The sequence below is a fragment of the Oryza brachyantha genome, chromosome 12, assembly GCF_000231095.2.
Source record: "Oryza brachyantha chromosome 12, ObraRS2, whole genome shotgun sequence".
NCBI lineage: Eukaryota > Viridiplantae > Streptophyta > Magnoliopsida > Poales > Poaceae > Oryza > Oryza brachyantha.
This window is the reverse complement of record NC_023174.2, coordinates 2,262,809-2,283,884: the sequence shown is the minus strand read 5'-3', so window position 1 is coordinate 2,283,884 and position 21,076 is coordinate 2,262,809. Positions and strand designations below refer to the sequence as shown.

Sequence of the window (21,076 nt, the reverse complement as noted above, 5' to 3'; positions counted from 1 at the left end):
TTATCTAAAAGAAAAGGTGAATTGATACTAACACATTCAAACCATTTCTTACAAACATGCTTGCCTCTTCAAATATACTTGAAATTAGAAATTTTAGTTTACTGTCTGGAAAGTGCCCTCAATTTTCATTACTGTCTGGAAAGTAGCACAGTTGTAGAGAAGGAACATCCCTGATCATGAACTCCCAAAAGACATCATTTTTTTACCAGATACAGGGACCAATGTAAACATAAAAAATACTCCCAATTTTGGTTTCTTCCTCTTGTCCATTAATGTGAAAGGGAAAGACTGACAACAAACAGAATAGAAAGATGAGGTAATCTAATTTGTGCAGCATATTCTACTGTTAGCTTGCTTGTTCATGTCTTGGCAACTAAGTGATACACTCACTAAGTCACTATATTTACAGATATATGAATGTTTTTCTCATGAAAATAATTAAACCTTAAGGTGCCATATAGAATATGCTAATGTCTCTCTGCATCATAAGAGAGAGCAAGGATTAGGCATAGTAAAATCAATGTGTTAGTGAAAATAAATCCAAGATTAGCCTAGGCATGGCCTTAAATAAAGATACAGTCTTCCTCTGATCTCTGATGTACAGGCAGTGAGAACAAAACCTGCATTATTTCATATTGAGCAAAACCACCTCTTGACATTACCGGCCTTGCCGGCGCCCTCGGTGTAGGGTCCCTTGGCCTAGTTGTTACCAGCACCAGATCTGCCCGTAGGTGCCAGTGCAGGAACGGCGTGGCGGTGGCCGCGGTGGCGGAGCTGAGGGCGGCACGACGACGGAGCTGAGGGCGGCGCCGCGGAAGTGTTGGTTGGCGTGGCATGACGGCGGAGGACGGTGTGGAGGCAGCGCACCAGCAGCGGTAGACGACGGGCGGCGAGGGCCTGAGACCGGTGGCGACTGGCGGCGATGGTCTGACATCGGCGGCGGTGGATGGTGAGGCGAGGGGACGGTGACGAGTGACGAGTGGCGAGGGGGTGACGAGCCGACGACGGGCGGCGACGTGGTCCGAGCCATGGCGGCGCGCCGGCGGCTGGCGGCTGTGTGGGTGGCTAGGCGAGCCGATTTCGCTGGGACGGCAAGGAGTTGCGGCGCCGGCGGCTGTGTGGCCGGGGTGAGGACGTGGGGTGGGGAAACTAGGGTTAGGTCGGATGGGGATGGGGTTTATATATATATATGCTGTAATAATTGGGCTACTGGGTCAAATAGGCTCTAAAACAGAATATATTGCTTTTAGATTTCTTATACACTAATAAAAATAACTTCAATAGAGCATAAAAGTTATAAAAGTAACTTGAAACGAAATGAAAGTGAGCTGTCACGACCTAAAAGCAAATATATTGCGCGGTAAAAATCATGAGTATATCTAGAGATCAAATTTAATCAATGTAAAACAAACTATTCACGATGTTATAAATGTCTAAGATGTAATTTAGTCAGATATAAAAGTAATTTAGAACATGCATATTTAAATTACATTTATAGTATGTAAATTATTTTTAGATACGCTTAAACTAATTCTTAGACATTTATAAAAATAACTTCAGGAAAGTCTAAAAATTAGTTGTAAAAATTATAAAAGTAACTTTAAACAAAATAAAAGTACCTTGTGACGATATTAAAAAAATAAATCTACTGAGAGGACAAAAAAATCTATCTAGAAATCATATTTAATCAACACACATTATAGAACTAACCAATAAAGCTAACTATTCACACCATTATGAATGTCATAATAGTAATATAATTAAATATAAAATTCATTTAAATGTATAATAAAAATAATTTAATATACAACATATGTGTTTCTTTCTACCAAGATACACTCATGTAAGATCTTATTATACAGATTTAATTGCAATAAATATAATAGTGTTATCGGATTGTAGATTGTAGAATGGATGATTAGCTTAAACCTGATCGATGCATGAATTTAGACAATATCATAAAATTCTTATAATATATATGGAACAAATTGATCACTAACTAAGAGGAAGCGTGACTCTACATGAGAAAGTTGACATACACACAACCTTTTATGGGAGGACAATATAGCAAAACCCTTAAGCATGAGTATTCTTATTAAGGTTAAATTTGTACACGAATACTAACGTAGAATATACGTACCTAAATATTATGGCTATGTGTTAAGCGTTAGTTGCTTAGGGCATCCCAACAGATTATTTATCTCATCCTTCATCCTGAAAATAGAGGATGAAGATGCTATCATCTATTTTTGGATGTTATCCATATCAGGAGAGAGAAACTTCATATTTGGATGATCACTCTCCATTCTCCATCCTCCAAAGAGATATGGAGAATGTCATATATGGATGATCTGGTGGAGTACAATGAGATATAAAGGATAAAATTGTTTTAAATGATCATCCAAATAAAAATATGAATTATCGAAATTAGATGAGTTGTTGGAGATGCTCTTAGGTTTATAGAGAATGCAGGATAGATTTTCGATGTTATGATATTGGCTAAAAATATAATTTTTCTAACAAGATACTTAAAATAATAATATTGTTTGGCATATATTTTTTCTGCCTCTATCGCTGTTGTATGAGTAGACTTAACTCAACCGATTAGATTAATTGCAATAAAACCAACCAACACTAGCTCAGAGGCGTGAGTGCGTGCGAGTAAGAAAAATGTCAATAGAAAAGCTCTAATTATATGTCACCAAGAACTAACAGTCAACTTATACAACTTATACAATAGTTACACATAAACACGTAGTACATTATCTATATATGGTCTATCTATCATACACGCAGACACAATAACTTAGACTTTATGCTATAGTTGAGTGTAATATGTAACCAACTTTTCTTATTTCTTATTTTCTTTCTCCTCCACGTGAACAGACGTATAAAGTAACAATTTTTAAAGTCCAATTACATCACTTATTCTACTCGCTAATATGAGCCGGTGCTTTTGTAGTAATATATGACATGGCACGAATCTCAACGCGAAATCGGATGGCCGAGGTAGACCACAAAAAGATAGTAGTAAAAAAGATCCCAGCTCGAGCCATTGACTGGGTTGCCTCGGACGATCCAAGCTGTACTCCGGTCTCCTCGGTGCACATCTCCACACACGTCGACGTCCAACTCCTGGCGTCCCTACTCGGTCACTGACAGGTGGGACACAGGCATCGTGGGGCCCACGTGTCACTGTCCCATGACGCTCCCGCGCGGCTCGAGCATTTACTGGGTCTTTTTTTTGGTACGCTGGCGCGAGCCAATCAGGAGGCTCCCCGCCAAAACACACAGAAGAGAGAGAGGGAGAGGAGGCGGGAAAATAAAAGCGCGCGCACTTCGCCACGGATTTGGGACCCCACGCACAGCTGGACGGTTTCTCCCCGGTCTGTCACACCTCCCCCGCCTTTTTTCTCTCTCTCGCGCCCATGGTTTTATTTATTTATTCTCCTATATTCGGGTCAAATTTTGGTAATTTAATTTTTACGAAAGTGTCATTAGTTTTTGGTTTACAACAAGAACAAACTGAAATAATTATATGCAAGGCATGGTACGAGGTCTTTCTTGGAACAAACAACAATCATAGAGTATTTGATGATTTTTTGAAAAAAAGAAATTATCTCCAAAATTATTTCAACAAAGTGCAAAACACTACTACCTCTGTCTCACTTACGTCCAGGTTTAGCTTCATTTTACTTCATTATGTCAAATTTAGTATTCTTCCATTTTACGGGTAGGATGGTACATGATTCCTATACGAATAATAATAAATTTAGATATATACATATAAGATATGTTTATTAATTCATAAATAAGTCTAAACAATATTAAACCATCTTATAATATTATAAAATGTACAGAGCATAAGCTTTTGCTAATATTTTAAGACGACTAAAGAAAAAATTAGTATTTCACAAAATCCATATAATGAACCTTAAAAGCAAAAAACCATTATAAAATAAACATGAAAAAAATCATACAACATACTTTTAAAAGAAAACGATAATGATCATTAAAAAGTTTCAAAGCAAAGCACTTTTCCATCCCATTTATTTTTCCCTCTTATAGAAAGAATAGCAGGTAGAGCCCTTTGAAGCGCTCGTCTCCAGTAGCAGCAGCAGCATAAAACCTGCAATTTCCCTCCTTTCGTTTCGTCTCGCCAACCACTTTTCCCTCGTTTTTTCCCCCGCTGCCGCCAAAAAAATTCCTCAGATCCAAACCCTAGCGCCCGCCCGCCCGCCGATCCCCATGGCGGCCGCCGGCGCCGGCTCCAGCGAGGTCGCCGCCGCGCGGGTGCTGCTCCAGCGCTACCAGCCGTTCGCGCCGCCGCCGGGGGAGTACCACCAGTTCGGCGCCGGCGGCGGCGGCGGAGCAGGAGGGGGAGGGGATATGACGGAGGCCGTGCTCGTCAGGACGCCAGTGAGTCCCTCCCCGCCTTTCCGGTGGCACTGCGAGGGAGGAGGAACTCTTGTTTTTGCTGCCTCGCCTTTCGGCTGGACGAACGCGGGGCGGGCTTGGTCCCCCCACCCACACCCCTCGTCGTCGCCGCTGGCGGGGAGCCGGCGAGGGGAGGAGGTTGGTGGTGGCGGTGGTGGGGAGTTCGTCCGCGCCGTCGCGGTAGCTCGGGTGCAGCAATGTTGGAGATTGACGGGGTGAATTTGGTTGGGGCGTGGGGGTGGATGGGTGGTTTGTTGGTGCGGCGGAGGGAAAAATTTGGTTGAATTTTGGTCGCCTTCGCGTCGGTGGGTTGCGGCGCGATTCTGCAGAGGATCTGATGATTCTTCCGGTGTTTCCGGATGGGCTGGTCAGATGGGGATGCTTTCCTGAGGTTTTTCTTGAATCTGTTGCTAGGATGGGAATGACGGACTAATTCTGTGCAACTCATTAACAACCTTCTTTTAAAAACTTGGTTTTTTCGCTATTTAGTACAGAATAGATCAGGGGAGCAACCAATGGATGGGCAGTTTGCAGGAGATGAGGTTGTGTTTTTAGTGAATTGATACTGTGCAAAGCTGAGCTAGTTTGATAGTCCATGGCCAACGGTTGGTGAGTCGTGTGCTCATGGATTGGTGTAGTTTGAGACATTTTGGAAGGCCCTTCTGGGATGCTGAATGATTTAATCTAATGTTAACTAAATTTTGCGGTGTGGAGGGGGTATCAATAACCACATTACTTCCAAATGGGACTGATATGTTTCATCGTTCATCTTTAAAATAGGTACAGGGGAATTACTGACATAATTACACTTGTCGTGTAGGCATGTAGGTAAATTTCGCTCACAAAAGCTTGTAGGACCATTGATCGGTAATGCTTCATATGTACTGTCTTATAATTGTGAAGATATAATGTTACCAGAATGCAAGGATACCCAATAGTCATCCTTCCATCTCTTGCACTCGTGGATAGTTAGTCAAGCTTAAAACGTATAATTTCTTCACTCTATTCCTTGCAACCAATACTGGCTCATTTCTATCTGTTTTTCAAATTCAAGGCTTGATTGAAAAACCCAAGCCTTGATTTTCTAAATTTTGTTGTGTTGTTTCAATCTTTGGCTAACTACCTAAGGAATTGTTAGAAGAAGCATTGAATTTGGATTCGCTACAGACTTGATTCCATTCTTATTCAGCTGGGAATCTATTATAAACTAGTTCACACATTAGTAACTTTCTAGGATCTATTGGTCTTTTTTTGAAGGGGTCACCGGGGGGAGGGGGGGGGGGCGAGAAGCCCCACCTGAATTACATTAAGAACCTTAAGGGTGGCATTACAAAGTTGATGAAAAAAAAGGAGAAGGAGAAAGTAACATTTCTGAGTTTAATTTCTTTCTATATGTTTCTGTCCTCCTTAGCTGGATTCTTGCATAAGCACTTAGCAGTTATACCTTTTTATTTACTACTCTCTAAAAACGGATCTCCTGGTGCAAACAAGGAAGGGGTGCCCCTATTGTTACACTATAATAGCCAGTTAGGCTGTATAATCACGACTAGTTAGTCTTCTGAACGAATACTGTTTATGGAATTCCCTCTTGCAGTTCTTCTAGGGCACTGCATTTTATTGTTGAATAGAACACTTAAACAACCTTGTTGCTTTAATACATTTTTGTTGATGTGTTTTGAGTTATACAGAGTTTTTTTGCTTTATTCATATCGAATCCAACGGTGATGTTTTGTTTGCAGTTGAAGCGGAAACATGACAGAGAAGAGAATGAAGCTGCTGAATCAAATGACTGGATGATGAGCCCTGGATATGCCAATGCAGCAGGCAGTCCAGTTCCAACACCGCTTTCAGGAAAAGGTTCAAAAGCTTTTGCCAAATCAAAAGCAGCAAAAGGCCAGAAATCTTGTCCTCAGACCCCTTTGTGCGCTAGTGAGTACTGCAATTCAGTCAGGAGTCAGCATGAGCTCGTGAATCATCCTTAACATGGGATAAGCTACTAATGTTTCCATCTTTGCCAGGTTCTCCAGGCAATCCGGCCACTCCTGTTGGTGGCTGTCGCTATGATAGCTCCCTAGGCAAGAAGAATCACTCATATTTTGACTGATGTTCTCCTTTTGCGTTTGATGTTTCATCAATGGCTATACTTATTTGTCATTTGTTGGTATCATTTTCTTTCAGGGCTACTGACCAAAAAGTTCCTAAATTTGCTAAAGGGTGCACCTGGTGGTATAGTTGATTTGAATAATGCCGCAGAGACACTAGAAGTCAGTATTTTTTCTCATGTCTGGTTTTATAGCACACCTTTATTTTGTTAAGCTTATAGGTATAGTAATTGTTTTGCAGGTACAAAAGAGGCGTATATATGACATCACTAATGTCCTTGAAGGGATAGGACTGATAGAAAAGAAGCTCAAGAACAATATCCGTTGGAAGTAATATATTCTCCTCGGATCCATATATGTAAATGGCATCTCATGGGTATCACTTGATTTATATGCCCTTTTTGCAGAGGGATTGATGATTCTCGACCAGGAGAAGTTAGTGATGATATGTCCATCTTACGGGTATCATGCTTTGTGCCATACTTATTTTGATCACTAAAATTTTAAATATTGCTTCTGATAGATAACATAGTTCTTGGGACTTGAGTGCTTGACCAATGGTTAAACAATTCTTTATGTTTGTCATCCACAGGCTGATATTGAAGCCCTCTCACTGCAGGAGCACAGTTTAGATCAACAGATAAGGTTGGTCACCAGCTAATTAAAGTTTCTGATAATATTCTTTTACTAAGCATGCTAATTTCAATGTTTATTCCAGTGAAATGCGAGATAAGTTAAGAGGGCTCACAGAAGATGAAAATAATCAAAAGTAATTATTGCATTTTTTCTCGAGAGTAACTTTTGGTTCAACGTAATTGTCTAAGATGTCTAGACTGCAATATAAATTTTAAATCTGTTTCTGTATCTCTTCCTACAGGTGGCTTTATGTCACAGAAGATGACATCAAGTCTTTGCCCTGCTTCCAGGTTCTGTTTAGTTTTTTTATTCTTTTGAGTTTTGAGGAAGTTCTGTTTGTTGAACTGTAGTTGATCCTGGTGTTTTTTATGAGCAAGTAAATTACCAATATGATCGTGTATTTTGCAGAATCAGACACTGATTGCAATCAAAGCACCTCATGGTACAACTTTGGAGGTCCCAGATCCTGATGAAGTGAGTTGTAACATGTTTGTTGTGTTCAGGACCTTGGTGAATGTTACATTTTGTTAACAAATGCTGTTTTCTTCAAGCAGGTGAATGACTATCCACAGAGGAGATATAGGATTGTTTTAAGGAGTACGATGGGTCCAATAGATGTCTACCTAGTTAGGTATATACTCTTTACTTCTACACCTCTGTTATGGTCATAGCTTCAGAATCTCGTGCTCTAACTTAGCCTGAATGCTAATTCCATTATTTATTCTTAGCCAATTTGAGGAGATGAGCGGCATGGAGACTCCTCCAAGGACTGTGCAGACAGTCAGCATGGATTCTCTAGAGAATCCTATGACACCATTGGCTGCAGAATCCAACAAAGCTGCAGAGACAGAACCAAATATTCAAGATGGGCTGCTAATGCCTTCTGATGCTCCTTCTAGTTCACAGGATATTGGTGGGATGATGAAGATAGTTCCTTCAGAACTTGATGTAAGTTTACTTCATTGTGTAACTGTTGGCAGGATATTCTAACTTGAATTGATCTTGCTAGGATCATGTTCTTCTTTTTGAGTGTGTCTGCCCTCTTTCAGAACCTGATTTGTTACTGATTGATCATCACAGAACTGATGAATTGCAAACCCCTTTGCCCTTTAGGAGAAAATGACTAATTAATTAAATATTACTTTTCGTGCTACTTACCTCATAGAGCCAGGAGCATGATATGGACTGTACTAGAAAAGTATTATATCTGAAAGAATTCCAATGAAAATAGAAGTAAACTAAAAAAATCCTTGAAAATAGAATTAAACAAAAAAAAAATCCTTTCTTATTTGTTCTGGACATGCCTTTTATATCACATTTGAGTTCAGTTGAATTTATACAGCTAATGATGTGCAACCTGTATTTGGTTTGCAGACTGATGCAGACTATTGGCTCTTATCGGATACCGGGGTTAGCATTACTGACATGTGGAAGACAGCACGTATCCTCTTTCAAACAGTACATATCATATTATTGGTTATCCTCTCCAATAATGTTATACCTCATACCTCATTTCGATGTGAAACAACTAAAACCTTAACTTGAGAACACAGCAGAGGTGGAGTGGGAAGGAATCGAAAAATTCAACGCGGAGGACTTCCTGGAGGTTAGCACGCCCCGGCAGCAGGATAAACCATCGTCTGACATTATGGATGGAGACTCCTGTGTAAGCTAAAAACCTGGAAGCATGGTGGAAGTACCATCCAGATGAGTACCTGGGAATTGCCTTTTTCATGGCACGGGCTACCAGTGACAGCGCGAAAACTGTAGAACAAAGGTTCAGGGAAATGGCTGTGATGTACAGATTGCAACCTAGCAGCAATTCAGCAGTTTCCTGGATGAAGAAGGCATCCCAGCTTCCTGATCATTCAGGTCTGGACATGGCAAGCTGAACGAATCTTAAAGCTGCATTTGTGGTTCCAGTGAGTTGTACGTTGTATGATCACAACGTAAGGAGTGTACAACTAGGTATAAGTCATGTATAAAGTGCTAAGAGCTCCGGGAGTAAAATTATTCAGGAAGCACTGTAAAACTTGAAGCTGACTGTTGTACTAAAAATTTTCGTATTTTGAATGGTATTTATCGGCCTTCACATCACACCATCACTGGTTTGCATGACATGTCTGTCTTCAGTGTCTTGTTGGATCAGCCTTCCATTGGCCATCGCTGGGCAATCACCTGTAATATTTCGTTTTGAAGCAATCCGGATCCTCTGAGAACTACAGTAACCAGAATTTAGATTATTTTTTTACCATTGGATCAAAACAGATGGTCCAGATATACCACTATAGTAATGAACTTACTACAGTAATAAACCGTGATGGGCACAGTCCCGAAAATTACTGTAGCATTTTTTTTACTGTGCTTCTCGCATGAACAGGGAGTGTCTGTAGTACGCAGACAATCCGGACCCGTTTTGAAGAGTCTTGTCTTGGGATGTAAATCTGGCCTGATTTTTTTCTTCATTAATACTCTGTCTGTCGCAAAAATATTAGGTCTCGATGTTTTTAGGAAAAAAGCACGTTAACTCTTGACTAGTAATAAATGAATTAATGTGGTATTGTTAAATTCTTATTTTCATATAATGTTAATTTTGTAGTTGATAATACACCATGAAAAAATTACAGGCCAAACTGTAATGTTGTAGATCGTATAAAAAAATAATATGCCGTATATTTTGTAATATTTGGAGAAGCAAACAGTACCAATGGGTAATATCTTACTGATGTTTTTCTCTGTAGCCTTAAATTAAGAGCTAATTACTCCGTTTCATTTTCTTGCTTGTCACATCTGCCACAGTTGACTATTATCTCTCTTGCTGTCCATCGTTTTTTCACAAGCTATCTGAAATATTAAATAGTATAAGTCACGGTCATTGTCGAATATTATCTCCTATCTTTTGCAGAGTACTCGTAAATGGCACACCACATCAGTACCACGTCAAGAATTATCTACTGGCTTTGAAGCTTGACTGCTTGTGGTTATGTCTCACTTTACCCTACTACTTCTGCTTATTTTTTGAGAAAAAAAGAATAAAACTTTGCTAGTACTTAGCTTACTAGTGGCCAAATTATATTATCCTCCTCATTTCTGAGCAGGCAGATTCTGTTATCCTCCTAATAACCAATCATTAGGCCATTAACTGGTAGCACATGGAGTGAACTAACCTGTTGTCTTTAACTCCCAACAGCGATGTGTTGAGCTAGTTAATCACTGGGGGTGCAGAAATTCCCTGAAAAATATGGAACTGAAACATTTTTAATCAATCAGATGTGGATATGACTATACTTGTTGCATTGTGCATGTCGATTCAGGCAGCCAAATGATGACAAAACCTTAGCCAATTAGCCATGAACGTGTGGGGCACGGATCCTGTGCAGTGCAATACTCCTCACTAACAGGTGGTCCTCATAGGTTGTGGAGATCATGTGCAGTGCCACTCGCTGACATGTGGTCCCACAACCACTCATTGACAGGGGGTCCCTATAGTTTATGAGGATCATGTGTAGTATTATAAAAGATCTTATTTGGAACATCTGTGCATTGTGGTGTGTGGTATTCTTTTATTAAGGGGCAACCTTTTTTTTCCATATGATGGAAAACACAAGTCTTTTGGAAAATCTTGAGCATTGGTTGCACTTAGCAGACAGGAATGGCCGGCCAACAATATTTGTTGCATCCAAAATAGCCGGCCAGCATAAAGTTATTTTTCTTAATTAAAAACAATACACGGAGTTTTTCCTTCTGAAAAATAACTAGCTATGAATATTTATATTTTAAGACGGAGATGGTATTTACATCGATCAATTATGGAAATTAGACCTAGTGTTTACACCTCTCTGTCATCACATTGTCATAGATGATTGATCAAAGCGACCAATGGAAATGGCAAGGGAATATGATCCAGCTAGCACTGATCTTGATTTGTCTCATCTACAAGATTGTATTTGACCTGTTGAATAATGGCAAAGTCCACTTGATCCCCTGTTTTTTAATCCCAAAATCTGCAGGTATAATATGACTTTAAAGTGAATCCTACTTGTCCCCAATAAGAGGGGTTCTATGCAATTTGCACCACTTGACCCAACTAATCCTAGTAGATTTCCATTCCAAAGGAGTTAATTATTAACAGTTTCTTGCACATTTACTGTTTTGATTTTTGGGTATAGCATCCATGGATGGATGGAGTGTTTAAGACTTATCTAAGTAATTCATCACATAATTAAGAGGCAACTAGCCAAAGATTCCAATGTGGAATGCTGAGTTGGATTGATGCTGACTGGGTCCCATTCCCAGGGGCCTACATGAGTGAACACGAACAAGAAAAAGTTGACGTTGTGATATGAGATTGTGAGCCCGTCCATGAGCCAAAATTCTGCTCAACTAAATTAGGGCCACATCTCCATTCCAACCACAATTTCCCATTTGTCCACGTGCCGCCGTGTCGGGCACGCCACTTGTCTCGATCCTAGCCATTCGATTTTCTCGAGCGGTTGGTGATAGCTTAAAACATATGTTTTGAATTATTCTTTATGGTATTTTTTTTTGCGTATGGGATGTATCAACATGGATGAAGTTGACTATTTGTTTTGTTCTGTTTTATCACGTGTTGAATTGCCTAAAATTTTAGTATGTTTGGTGCTGTAAATACTAAATACTCTCTTGTGGCTATACTTTTTTTATCGTGGTATTCACAGACAGAACAGTCGGTAGACACCATACACATGACACACACATATACACACAAAATAGTTAGAAATAAAAAGGGCTGTACTAACATCATTTGGTATGACAAGTGTTGTTCAGTTACACAATTGCCAGCAATGCTTTATGCCACAAAGGCCACACATATCTATTCAGTTGTAATTTGTCCCTTGCAATGAAAGTGGCTATACCTCCCCCCTCCATTCTAAAGAAACAAATACTTTTACGGAGAAAATGAAGAAACTGACCACACACTTTTGTCAGTATTATTTTCTAGATGCTGTTTTTTTTTCTAATGAAGGGAGTATAAAACATGCACCCCTCTATTTCATATTATAACATAATTGTTGATCCTATAGTTCAAATGACCCTTGTAAATAGAAATACTGTGAGTATTTTTTTAGAAAAAACATTTTCTCTGCCAGTGAATATTATTTTCATACAGTTACAAATGACAGCTGGAAATTCTCGCTGGCTTCGGCAATTAAGCGGAAAGAAATAAAACCAGCGGAAGGAACACGTTGTTTGAGCCGTGGCCGTGCTGACGTGGACACCCAATTATTGCCCGCGGGGCCCACCTCCACCACCCATCCATCTGACAAGCCTTTCTCAAAATTCCACTCCGCCCCCTTATTATATTCCAAAACGCACACGCTAAAATCCACACGGAGATGCGCTCCCGCTCACTGACGTGTGGGCCCGGATGATATTTCTCGCGATTATTTTTTTTGGAGACGTTATATAGTACACTCTCGCGGCGAGGCTGCGGCTTCTTCGCTCTCTCTGCTTTCGTTTGATTCCAAGTCGTCGTGCGTGCGAGCTGCCTGCCGCGATGCCGTCGGCGCCAGCTGCCGCCGCGCCGCCGCCGGAGTCAGCGGAGTCGCCGCCGGTGAGGTTCAGGAGGGTGCGGTCGCCGCTGGCGAACGGCGGCGGCGCGGCGGGGGCGGGGGACTTCGAGCTGCGGCACTGGCGCACGCCGCCGAAGCGGGCGCGGCCGTCGCCGTCGCAGGCGCGGTCGCCGTGGACGCCGCCGGTGATCGAGATCCCCTGCGGAGGCGGAGGGGGAGAGGCCGGGCGCGGCGGGTACACCAGCCTCCGGGACATCCTGTCGTCGCCCGAGTACGCGGCGTCGTCGTCGTCGTTCTCGCCCGCGGTGTTCTGCGCCGGCGGCGGCGGCAGCTGCGGGGACATACACATGATACGCCACCCGCTGGTGAAGCACGCGGCGTACGCCTACCTGCAGATGACGCCGTCGGCGAGGGACGACCCAGGCCGCCGCCACCGCCGCCGCTGGCGCGGCCCGCTCTGCCGCCTCCTCCTCGGCTGCCTCAGCTTCATCGGCGCGCTCTTCCGGCCATGATCGCGCACTTCTCCGGCGATCGATCGACGGCGAGCTCGCGCCCGTGCGGTTACTCGTTAATTGCACTTCGATTCCTCTTCCATTCCTAGCCTCTGTGTGATCAGATTAGAGTTCTTCTTTTTCCTTAATTACAAACTTGAGAGAGGATTTGCTTGGGTTCGAATTTTGTAAATAATTTGATAGGATTAATTAGTCTCAAAGAGGTGATGGTAGCAACAAAGAGAAATGTTTGATTAGTTAGCCTGAGCTCGACTTAATTTCTTGATTTTTTTTTTTGTCTCCCTCTTGGAGTGATGAGCTCATGATTGATGCAATAATGCCAAGGATACAAGAACACAAGCATGTGAAGAAGAAGGGAAAAAAAAGTTAAATTATTGGAGAGAAAAAAAAACGATTTTTATCACCAAAGCATACAACATGCTTCATTCATTCATCATGCACATCGATCTGTTTCACATTTGATATACTGCTGCTGGATTTTGTTATGTACCCCAATCTCAATCCCTTATCTTTCTCTCTCTCTGTTTTTTTTTGTTGCTTAATCTCTTTGAATCATTCTATGTACACAGTCACATCATCATCTTCATCTAAAACTGGTGTAAGAGCTAGTTGCTTGCTGGACCTTCTCTAGTTGTAGTAATGCTTGCCATTCTGAGCTCCTCGCCGGGGCGCCCTGGGGTTGGGGTTGTTGATGGCGGCCTTGAGAACTTGGGCGACGGCGGCGGCCTCGGGGTTGCTGTCGAAGATGGGTTCGTGCGGCGGCGGCGACGGTGGCCGGCGCTTGGTCGCGAAGGGGCTCCAGCCGCCGGACTTCTTGTTGCGGTGCTGCAGCATGAAAAGAACAAAAGATAATCAGAAACACTGTCAATGTATGTATGCTCTGCTTGGTGTTCAGTTCAGTGATAACAACAATTTGCAAATCAAAAATAATTTATTAATAAAATTATTATATATGTATTTTTAATGATCTAAAAGCAAAGGCTGAAAAATAAACTTTGGTTAAAAATACCCCAAATCAACTATTTTTAAGATTAAAAATTTAAATTTTAGCATATAAAAAAACGAAAAGAAAGAGGGTGCAGATCGTCTCCAGAGTCCGTTGTGCATCCCCATTATATTCGTTGTGATTCGTGCACATGGGGGGTGCACATGGTGGACACGTAGGCTGTATTGATGCAGCTTTGTCGGAGCTCGACATGAGCTTTGTAATATGCAGGACCGTCTTCAGATCACAGAGGCACACAACCACTAGTGTCACCCGCCCGACCAATTTGACATGGCATGTGCTGATTAGTTAGTGCCATTAGTCCTGTTCTTTTTAGATTAAATGCATGCAGATGAAAGCTGGTGAATGACATACTTGTTTGAAGAAATTAAGTATTGTATGTTATATACATAACAAATAGCTCAGAAGAAGTGGTCTAAGCAATACTGAATTAGATAGTTTTTGGAGAAATCATATTTTGGGAAGTCTGGTGTAAACAACCTGCAACGATAGACCAACCTATATGTTTCTCTCATTATAGGATGTTTTGCCCATCCGATATACGGATTCATATGGATGTTAATGAGTCTAAACACATATATAAAACATATTTATTGATCTATGAATAAATCTAGATAGGGTGACAACATCTTACAATATGATAGCTATCTCAATCTAGTTTAGCTGAATAACTAAATTTTAAATTTCACTTTCGCTCTAGGTCAGCACACACCATCCCTTAAATAAGTCCTCGGCTCGGCGCGTAGACATTATCTCCTAAAATATCCAAGGTGGTTGCGATATGTTGGGGAGGGTGAATTTTGGCTTCTACACTTCGCATTCAAGAGGTTCAGAGTCTTGGAATAATTGACTCCTGAGTTTGATAGAACAGATGAGAATGAAATGAACAGCCATGCAAAATCAGGAGAGTGCAATATTGCAGGGCAGGTGTTGTACCATGACAAAACCTGACAAGTTTGGTTTCTGTGGAGTAGAATGTGCATTTGATTGTTTGGATCTTTGGCTCTTGAGCAGACAGTACCCACGTTTTCTGCAGAATGGTTTTTTTCCTGCAGAACGGCATCTGGTTGAGCATCACTGTCCGGAGGGCCCAATTTGAGAGAAAGCAGCGAGTGCTGACAACGGCAGGGGCCGCACGGGCGAGCCATGAACTTAATTGGGATTGGGAAGAAGGAACAGGCCTCTTGCATGAATGGATGGACGGATTGGATAATGCTCCTGTCTGCTTGTCACAGTGGGGGCAATGAGAGGGAAACAAAGCGGAAGGAGTGATTTTGCAGGGTTGGAGTATAGCCCCATAAGTGGGAACATTTGGTTCTGGTGCATGTTAGAGGTTTCTTCACATGGGAAGAACAGTTGGTGACTTGGTGTCATGGCTTATGGTAAGGAAAAGATTTTCTGAAGAAATGCGGTGAGATTTTGCTGAAATGTCATTTAGAAGCCAATTGTATTTTGAGTCTTTGATAACAGGGGTGCATAACTATTTCCTTAAAGAGTAAGAAAAGCAACTTGTAGTAATTTGGACCTTGGACTCCTTTTGAGACAAGCCATATGGTAAACAAAAGCAGTTTGCTGATGTTAAAAGTGATTTAGGTAGGATTTCTGGTAGTAAGTAAAAGTATTTCTTGAATTGTGTTACTTTGCTTATGAAAGATACAGAGTGCCTGATTCATTAGAAAGTAAAAAACGACCTATTCAGTTCCTGACAGCATATGCTAAGTAGTCGGAACTTTTTGGTAATATCTGATGCTGACATCTGATATTAAAATAAGGCTCAGTATTTCTTGAAGTAATTTTTTTCTATAGGAATACTTGCCACTGGTATTAAAATTTGACCAAGAAGAATTCAACCAATGCTTTGTGCATAGAAAATTCTATTACCCTATTCACAGAATCACAGGTAATTTATGTTGTGTTATGGATAGGAGATGAACATACATCAATAATAGACTGATTCACATGAGAGAAAATGCATGGTCAAAATTATTTCAGCATAATCAAACCCATTAACTCATAACAGCTAAAATAAGAAACTCGTTGTCTAAACTTATGCAACAGATAACTTAGCTCATCAATGTTGTTTGATCGGCTGATCGAACCTGATCGCCATGGCACCGATCAGGTCGATCAGACCGATTAATCGTCGATCAGACCGATTAATCGAGTCTAATTGGTACAGTACTACAATATATGCAGTGTACTACTGTGCAATATAAAATACAATAATAGAGGAATTATTTGATGGTTAGATGGTAATTACCTTTGAGCTTTGTTGTTTGAGGTGCCCATAACTCTAGATTCTAGTCCTATACTCCATATATTTCTAAGAGACTAAAATTCTAGTCCCATACTCCATACTAAAATTCGACGAGACTAAAGACTGCCCAGCCAACTCAAAACTCCAAAGTCACATGCTGATCGGTTGATCGCCACCCCTTCTAATCGCCCGATTAATCGGACCTAATCGTCGGCTAATCGGACAATCAGGTTTCTGATCGGCCTGATCGTTACGAATGGCCTAATCGAGGTCAAGGGACTGATCAGCCCGATTAAATCGCGATTAATCGGACGATCAGATAACACTGTAGCTCATGCAGAAATTTTAAGTGTAGAGTTAAAGTTCAGGGCAAAGCATGAACCTCAAAAGATAAAAATGTGTCACTTTAGTGTATGCTATGTTGACTGGGAAAAAATAACATTACCTCTTGGTTGGATCCCTCAGCTTTATCAGAAACAACATAGCGCAGGACATCCATGAAGAAAGCTGTCCCCTTGTCGGCGAAGTTCTTAATGTAGAAGCTAAGTAGCTGCCCAGATTTCGCCCTCAGATGCAGTAACCTCTGCTCTATGTTTGGTTCATACTGCATTACAATGGGCCGGAGGAAGGTATCGTAAACAACATCACTTCCCTACAGAAGCATTTAAATTGACATGAGTGTTACTGGTGAAAATGCACATGGAGATTTTGGGTCGAAAAGGGAATGTACACCTAGAAGATTTTAAGAGATATAAAAGGATTAAAAGATGAAAAATAGCGTATGTCATTACCTTCGTTTTGGGATACCACAGGTAAACAAAGAAAGCTAGCTTGATTTCACCATACATCGGCATCCTGGAATGCATTAATAGTAGAGATGCATCAGTAAGAAGTGATCTATAACACTGGAAGTTATAAAAGATTGAGGATAAATGAGCTAACCACGAGATGAGGCCCTCACACGCTATTACCATGGCCACAATAATCCTGCAAACATTCACAAACAAGACATGAACTGTTAGCCTATTGGATAAATGGAACTCCGTTAGATTTAGAAGTCAACAAATTCTTGTTCATAGAGCTGAAAACTGACAGCATTAACCCTGTATGTTGACGTGGTATATGACCTAACAGCCCTAGAAGCCCCATGCATTCCACAAAAAGAGTTGAAACTAGAAAGATGTGGTCGATCTACTATTATTAGCACAACTTTAAACTGCTTACTAGAGTACTGGAGACTTAGCACACTGTCAACTTCTTTTTGATGCCCAAAGCACCTAGCTAGATTTGATAATGTTAAAAGTATTAAGTATATCCTCTGCCGTACCACTGCATTTACTGAATACTATGCAAGTAAATGAAAATTTCAAACTCAACAATAGATTTTATCTGAAACATGTTGCACTATATATATCCTTGACAGTTTAGAGTATCATTACCACACTGTAATACCATGAAAAAAAATCACACATAACAAGGTTTGTTGTAATAGCACATGCCATGCCTTCTCTCTCCCAAACCAGAATAGAATCTACAGTTATGTTATAAACATAGTTGACTACAACCTCTTGAATTAAACTTCCATGTAAACATTTATGGAAAGCCATGCTATTCCAGCAAACAGAATATAAGAGCTAATAAACTATGGGCCAATATAAAAAAGACTAGAGGTAGTAAAATAACTATTGATAGCTACTGAGTTAACTCTTAACAAAATAATAACAGTCAAATGGAGGCAAAAAAACTCAAAACTAGCCAAGTATTGCATATTCTCATGTGCATAGACATTAATAAACTCTCTGTTCTGGACACTAATTATATGTGTCTTTATGGTAGGAGATAGCCTCAAACACGTGTTAGGTAATCACACAAAAAATATTGTAACATCCAGAGTGATTGAAGTCAATGGTATGCTTTGAATTGGTCTACACATCAGTCAATTCAGCAGATTAAAATGAATACAGTTGCATATCAGAACCTTCCATATTTTAGTTAGTCATTAAGATAGGCCAGTGATGCTCAATTTTTGGATCATATAGATAAAATAACATATGAGTAGGCATTTGTCTTGCAAAAAAACAATCATCTAATGTCAGCAACAATGAAAAGAATAACTAGGTGCTCAATCATCCTGATATTGTTAAATAAGCCAAGGGATTTGATGAACCAAAAAACTCTGAGCCGAAAATGATATGCTGAGCATTCAACTAGTAATTAGTAATCACCAGCATACATCCCAGGTATTGAAAACAAGCACAAAGAACCCTGTTCTAAGTTTACTAACATCCATACAACTAACAGACATGTGCATTTTGTATCGTATAAACATAATCCTAAAACATTTCTTCATATCTTAGGTACACAAACATGCAGGTGGATTGAAATGCCAGATGAATGGAAGAACGAGGAAAATATAAAATGCTTGAATACCAGCAACAGTTTTTTTTAGGAACTTAAGGAAGGGTATGTCTTTTGATGCATTGTTACTATTAAAAACTATCTAAGGGAGTGGGAGCCTTGGACTATCATTCAGTTCTGGAAATTAAAACCCTGAGGCTAAGATGTCAGAAATACTCCATTGCTCATCCAAAGTCCATAAGGTTATGGGTCGGTTTAGTATTAAAGAAGGTACTCAATGAAGGTATACCAATACTATTTTATGGTATTATATGGCAAAGACATAAAGTAGTGACTAAAAATTAGATTCAATAAGCTGATGAAGAATCAATCAGAGTCATGGGTAAGATACTTGCTTTCTTCATATAATGATAGGAAACAAGATAGTAGGTTTAGGGCCAGTAATCCTTCCAACAGAATGCATAAAATTCACTTCATTATGATTACTAAGATAACAATGACCATTTACTAAATCAGAAATGATGTGAGGCGCTTTAAACTCATAGCAATAATGTTGGAATTTTTTTCCCGCACTCGTGGTAATCATTTGTCTAGAAGTAGATATTAGATGGTCCCATGGACATTCTTCTTTTTTTTTCCTTGAAATTCACGTAATGGTGCAAAATTGCAAACCAAACTCAATTTGACTGCAGGCACGTATTGATATTACGCAGAGGAAAAAGAAAAAGAAAATCTCATCCCATTCCAATCCATTGCAGAGCATTGATTCAGGATAAGCGTATGAACAATATTAACTATAGCAGTTTTGCTGCCTCATTCAGGATAGAAGGCAACATCCTGGAACTGGAAGAAAAACTAGTCCCAATTTTCCAAGACAAAAAAAATCATAGAACTTGTTATCCATTAAGAATATAAAATTTAAAGAGGAATGAGAAAGCCCTCCTTGATTGGTACTAATTCTATGTACATCGCATTATCGTTGTATCATGATTCACCAAACATCCCATTATTACGAACAACGTTAGATAACTAAATTCACATCTACTAGAGGGAACAGACTTGGAAACAGAAAAGTTGGCGAATATGATTGCGCATGAACTTTTAGCTAAGATACACATTAAAAATACCATCCATCTTACCAAGCCAAAAGAAAAAAAAAAGGTTTAAAGGTGTGGAGGGATTAAAGTTGACATGATGGTATCACAGAAAATCATGTTATCCAAGTTTGCATCTCACTCCACATCAAAAGGGCGTGAGAGAGGGGAAAAAATAAGTAAACAAAGCAATTCACCTCGATTGAAAGTTAAAAGGTGAACCAACCAATAAGGGAGACAGAGAGAGAGAGAGATGGATGAGATGGGCGGGGAGGGAGACGGGGTTTACCAGTACTGGCACCAGAAGCGGAGCATGCGCGCGTCGTTGGGGCTCCCCTCCACCGTCTTGAAGCACTCGAACGCCGGCATCGCGTACCCGAACAGCAGCCTGCACCCAACCCACGGCGAGGAATCAGCAAAGCCACCGTACGTCGGTCCACGAAGACGAAGACGACGAAGTCGAGAATCCAATGAAGAAGGCACACAAACAGAGGAACGAGAGAGAGAGAGAGAGAGAGAGAGAGAGAGAGAGAGAGAGAGAGAGAGAGAGAGAGAGAGAGAGGAGGAGACTCACAGCAGGACCCTGGAGAGGAGCTCCCCCAGCATGTCGGCGGCGGATCGGAATGCCGGCACGCGGCCGTCGGCGGGATGGATCCGGGGGCGGAGAAGAGGAGAGGAGAGGAGAGGAGCGGAGGCGAGGCGTGGAAGAAGCGGCGGTTTGCTTTGAAGAGAAGAGAGGACGACGACGAGTCGCGGAGCGGAGTTGGGAAAATTTGGAAGCGACCCGGTCGGATCGCGTGGTGGAGTCGCTGTGCGGCATGGACCTGAGACTTGGACCTCGGCGTCGGCGGCTGCGAAGTGGGGCCCACCCTTTGCTGAGGGTGGCGTCTACGGTTATCTGAGTATGATCTGGTGGGCCCCACGCGAGGAGATGCGGGGGTGGGGTGGGGTTGGCGTGTGGGGGGCGACCGAGCGGCTGGCAGGTGGGTCCATGTATGTAGTGTATGTATGTGTGTTTCCGTGTCTCCGATGCTTCTGTTTGCCCCCGTGTGTCCAATTTACCGGCGCTTCGGACCATCTCACCAGCTTTGTTTTGACTTTGCAAAATTTTTTAAGCCCCTT

The 21,076-nt window shown here is 41.1% G+C and overlaps 3 protein-coding genes across 3 annotated transcripts; 2 read left to right on the top strand and 1 right to left on the bottom strand.

The window, feature by feature from the left end:
• Positions 1–4,182: 4,182 nt before the first annotated feature.
• Positions 4,183–9,326, top strand: LOC102706523 (transcription factor E2FA). The gene is made up of 14 exons (XM_015842737.2): positions 4,183–4,419; positions 6,177–6,366; positions 6,456–6,512; positions 6,616–6,701; positions 6,781–6,869; positions 6,947–7,001; positions 7,132–7,184; positions 7,258–7,308; positions 7,417–7,465; positions 7,584–7,649; positions 7,730–7,806; positions 7,904–8,123; positions 8,550–8,616; positions 8,729–9,326. Exons 1-14 carry the CDS (start codon positions 4,249–4,251, stop codon positions 8,848–8,850), a joined length of 1,353 nt encoding a protein of 450 aa, XP_015698223.2. The 5' UTR covers positions 4,183–4,248; the 3' UTR covers positions 8,851–9,326.
• A 3,362-nt stretch (positions 9,327–12,688) lies between these two features.
• LOC121055950 lies at positions 12,689–13,475 on the top strand. The gene has a single exon (XM_040529213.1). It carries the CDS (start codon positions 12,712–12,714, stop codon positions 13,237–13,239), a length of 528 nt encoding a protein of 175 aa, XP_040385147.1. The 5' UTR covers positions 12,689–12,711; the 3' UTR covers positions 13,240–13,475.
• A 158-nt stretch (positions 13,476–13,633) lies between these two features.
• LOC102706246 (putative HVA22-like protein g) lies at positions 13,634–20,701 on the bottom strand. Its single transcript, XM_006664291.3, has 6 exons — positions 20,529–20,701; positions 20,244–20,342; positions 17,445–17,489; positions 17,294–17,357; positions 16,948–17,154; positions 13,634–14,064 (listed from the first exon to the last, which is right to left on the bottom strand). The coding sequence occupies exons 1-6, from the start codon at positions 20,558–20,560 to the stop codon at positions 13,867–13,869; spliced, it is 645 nt and encodes a 214-aa protein (XP_006664354.2). The 5' UTR covers positions 20,561–20,701; the 3' UTR covers positions 13,634–13,866.
• Between the last annotated feature and the right edge of the window lie 375 nt (positions 20,702–21,076).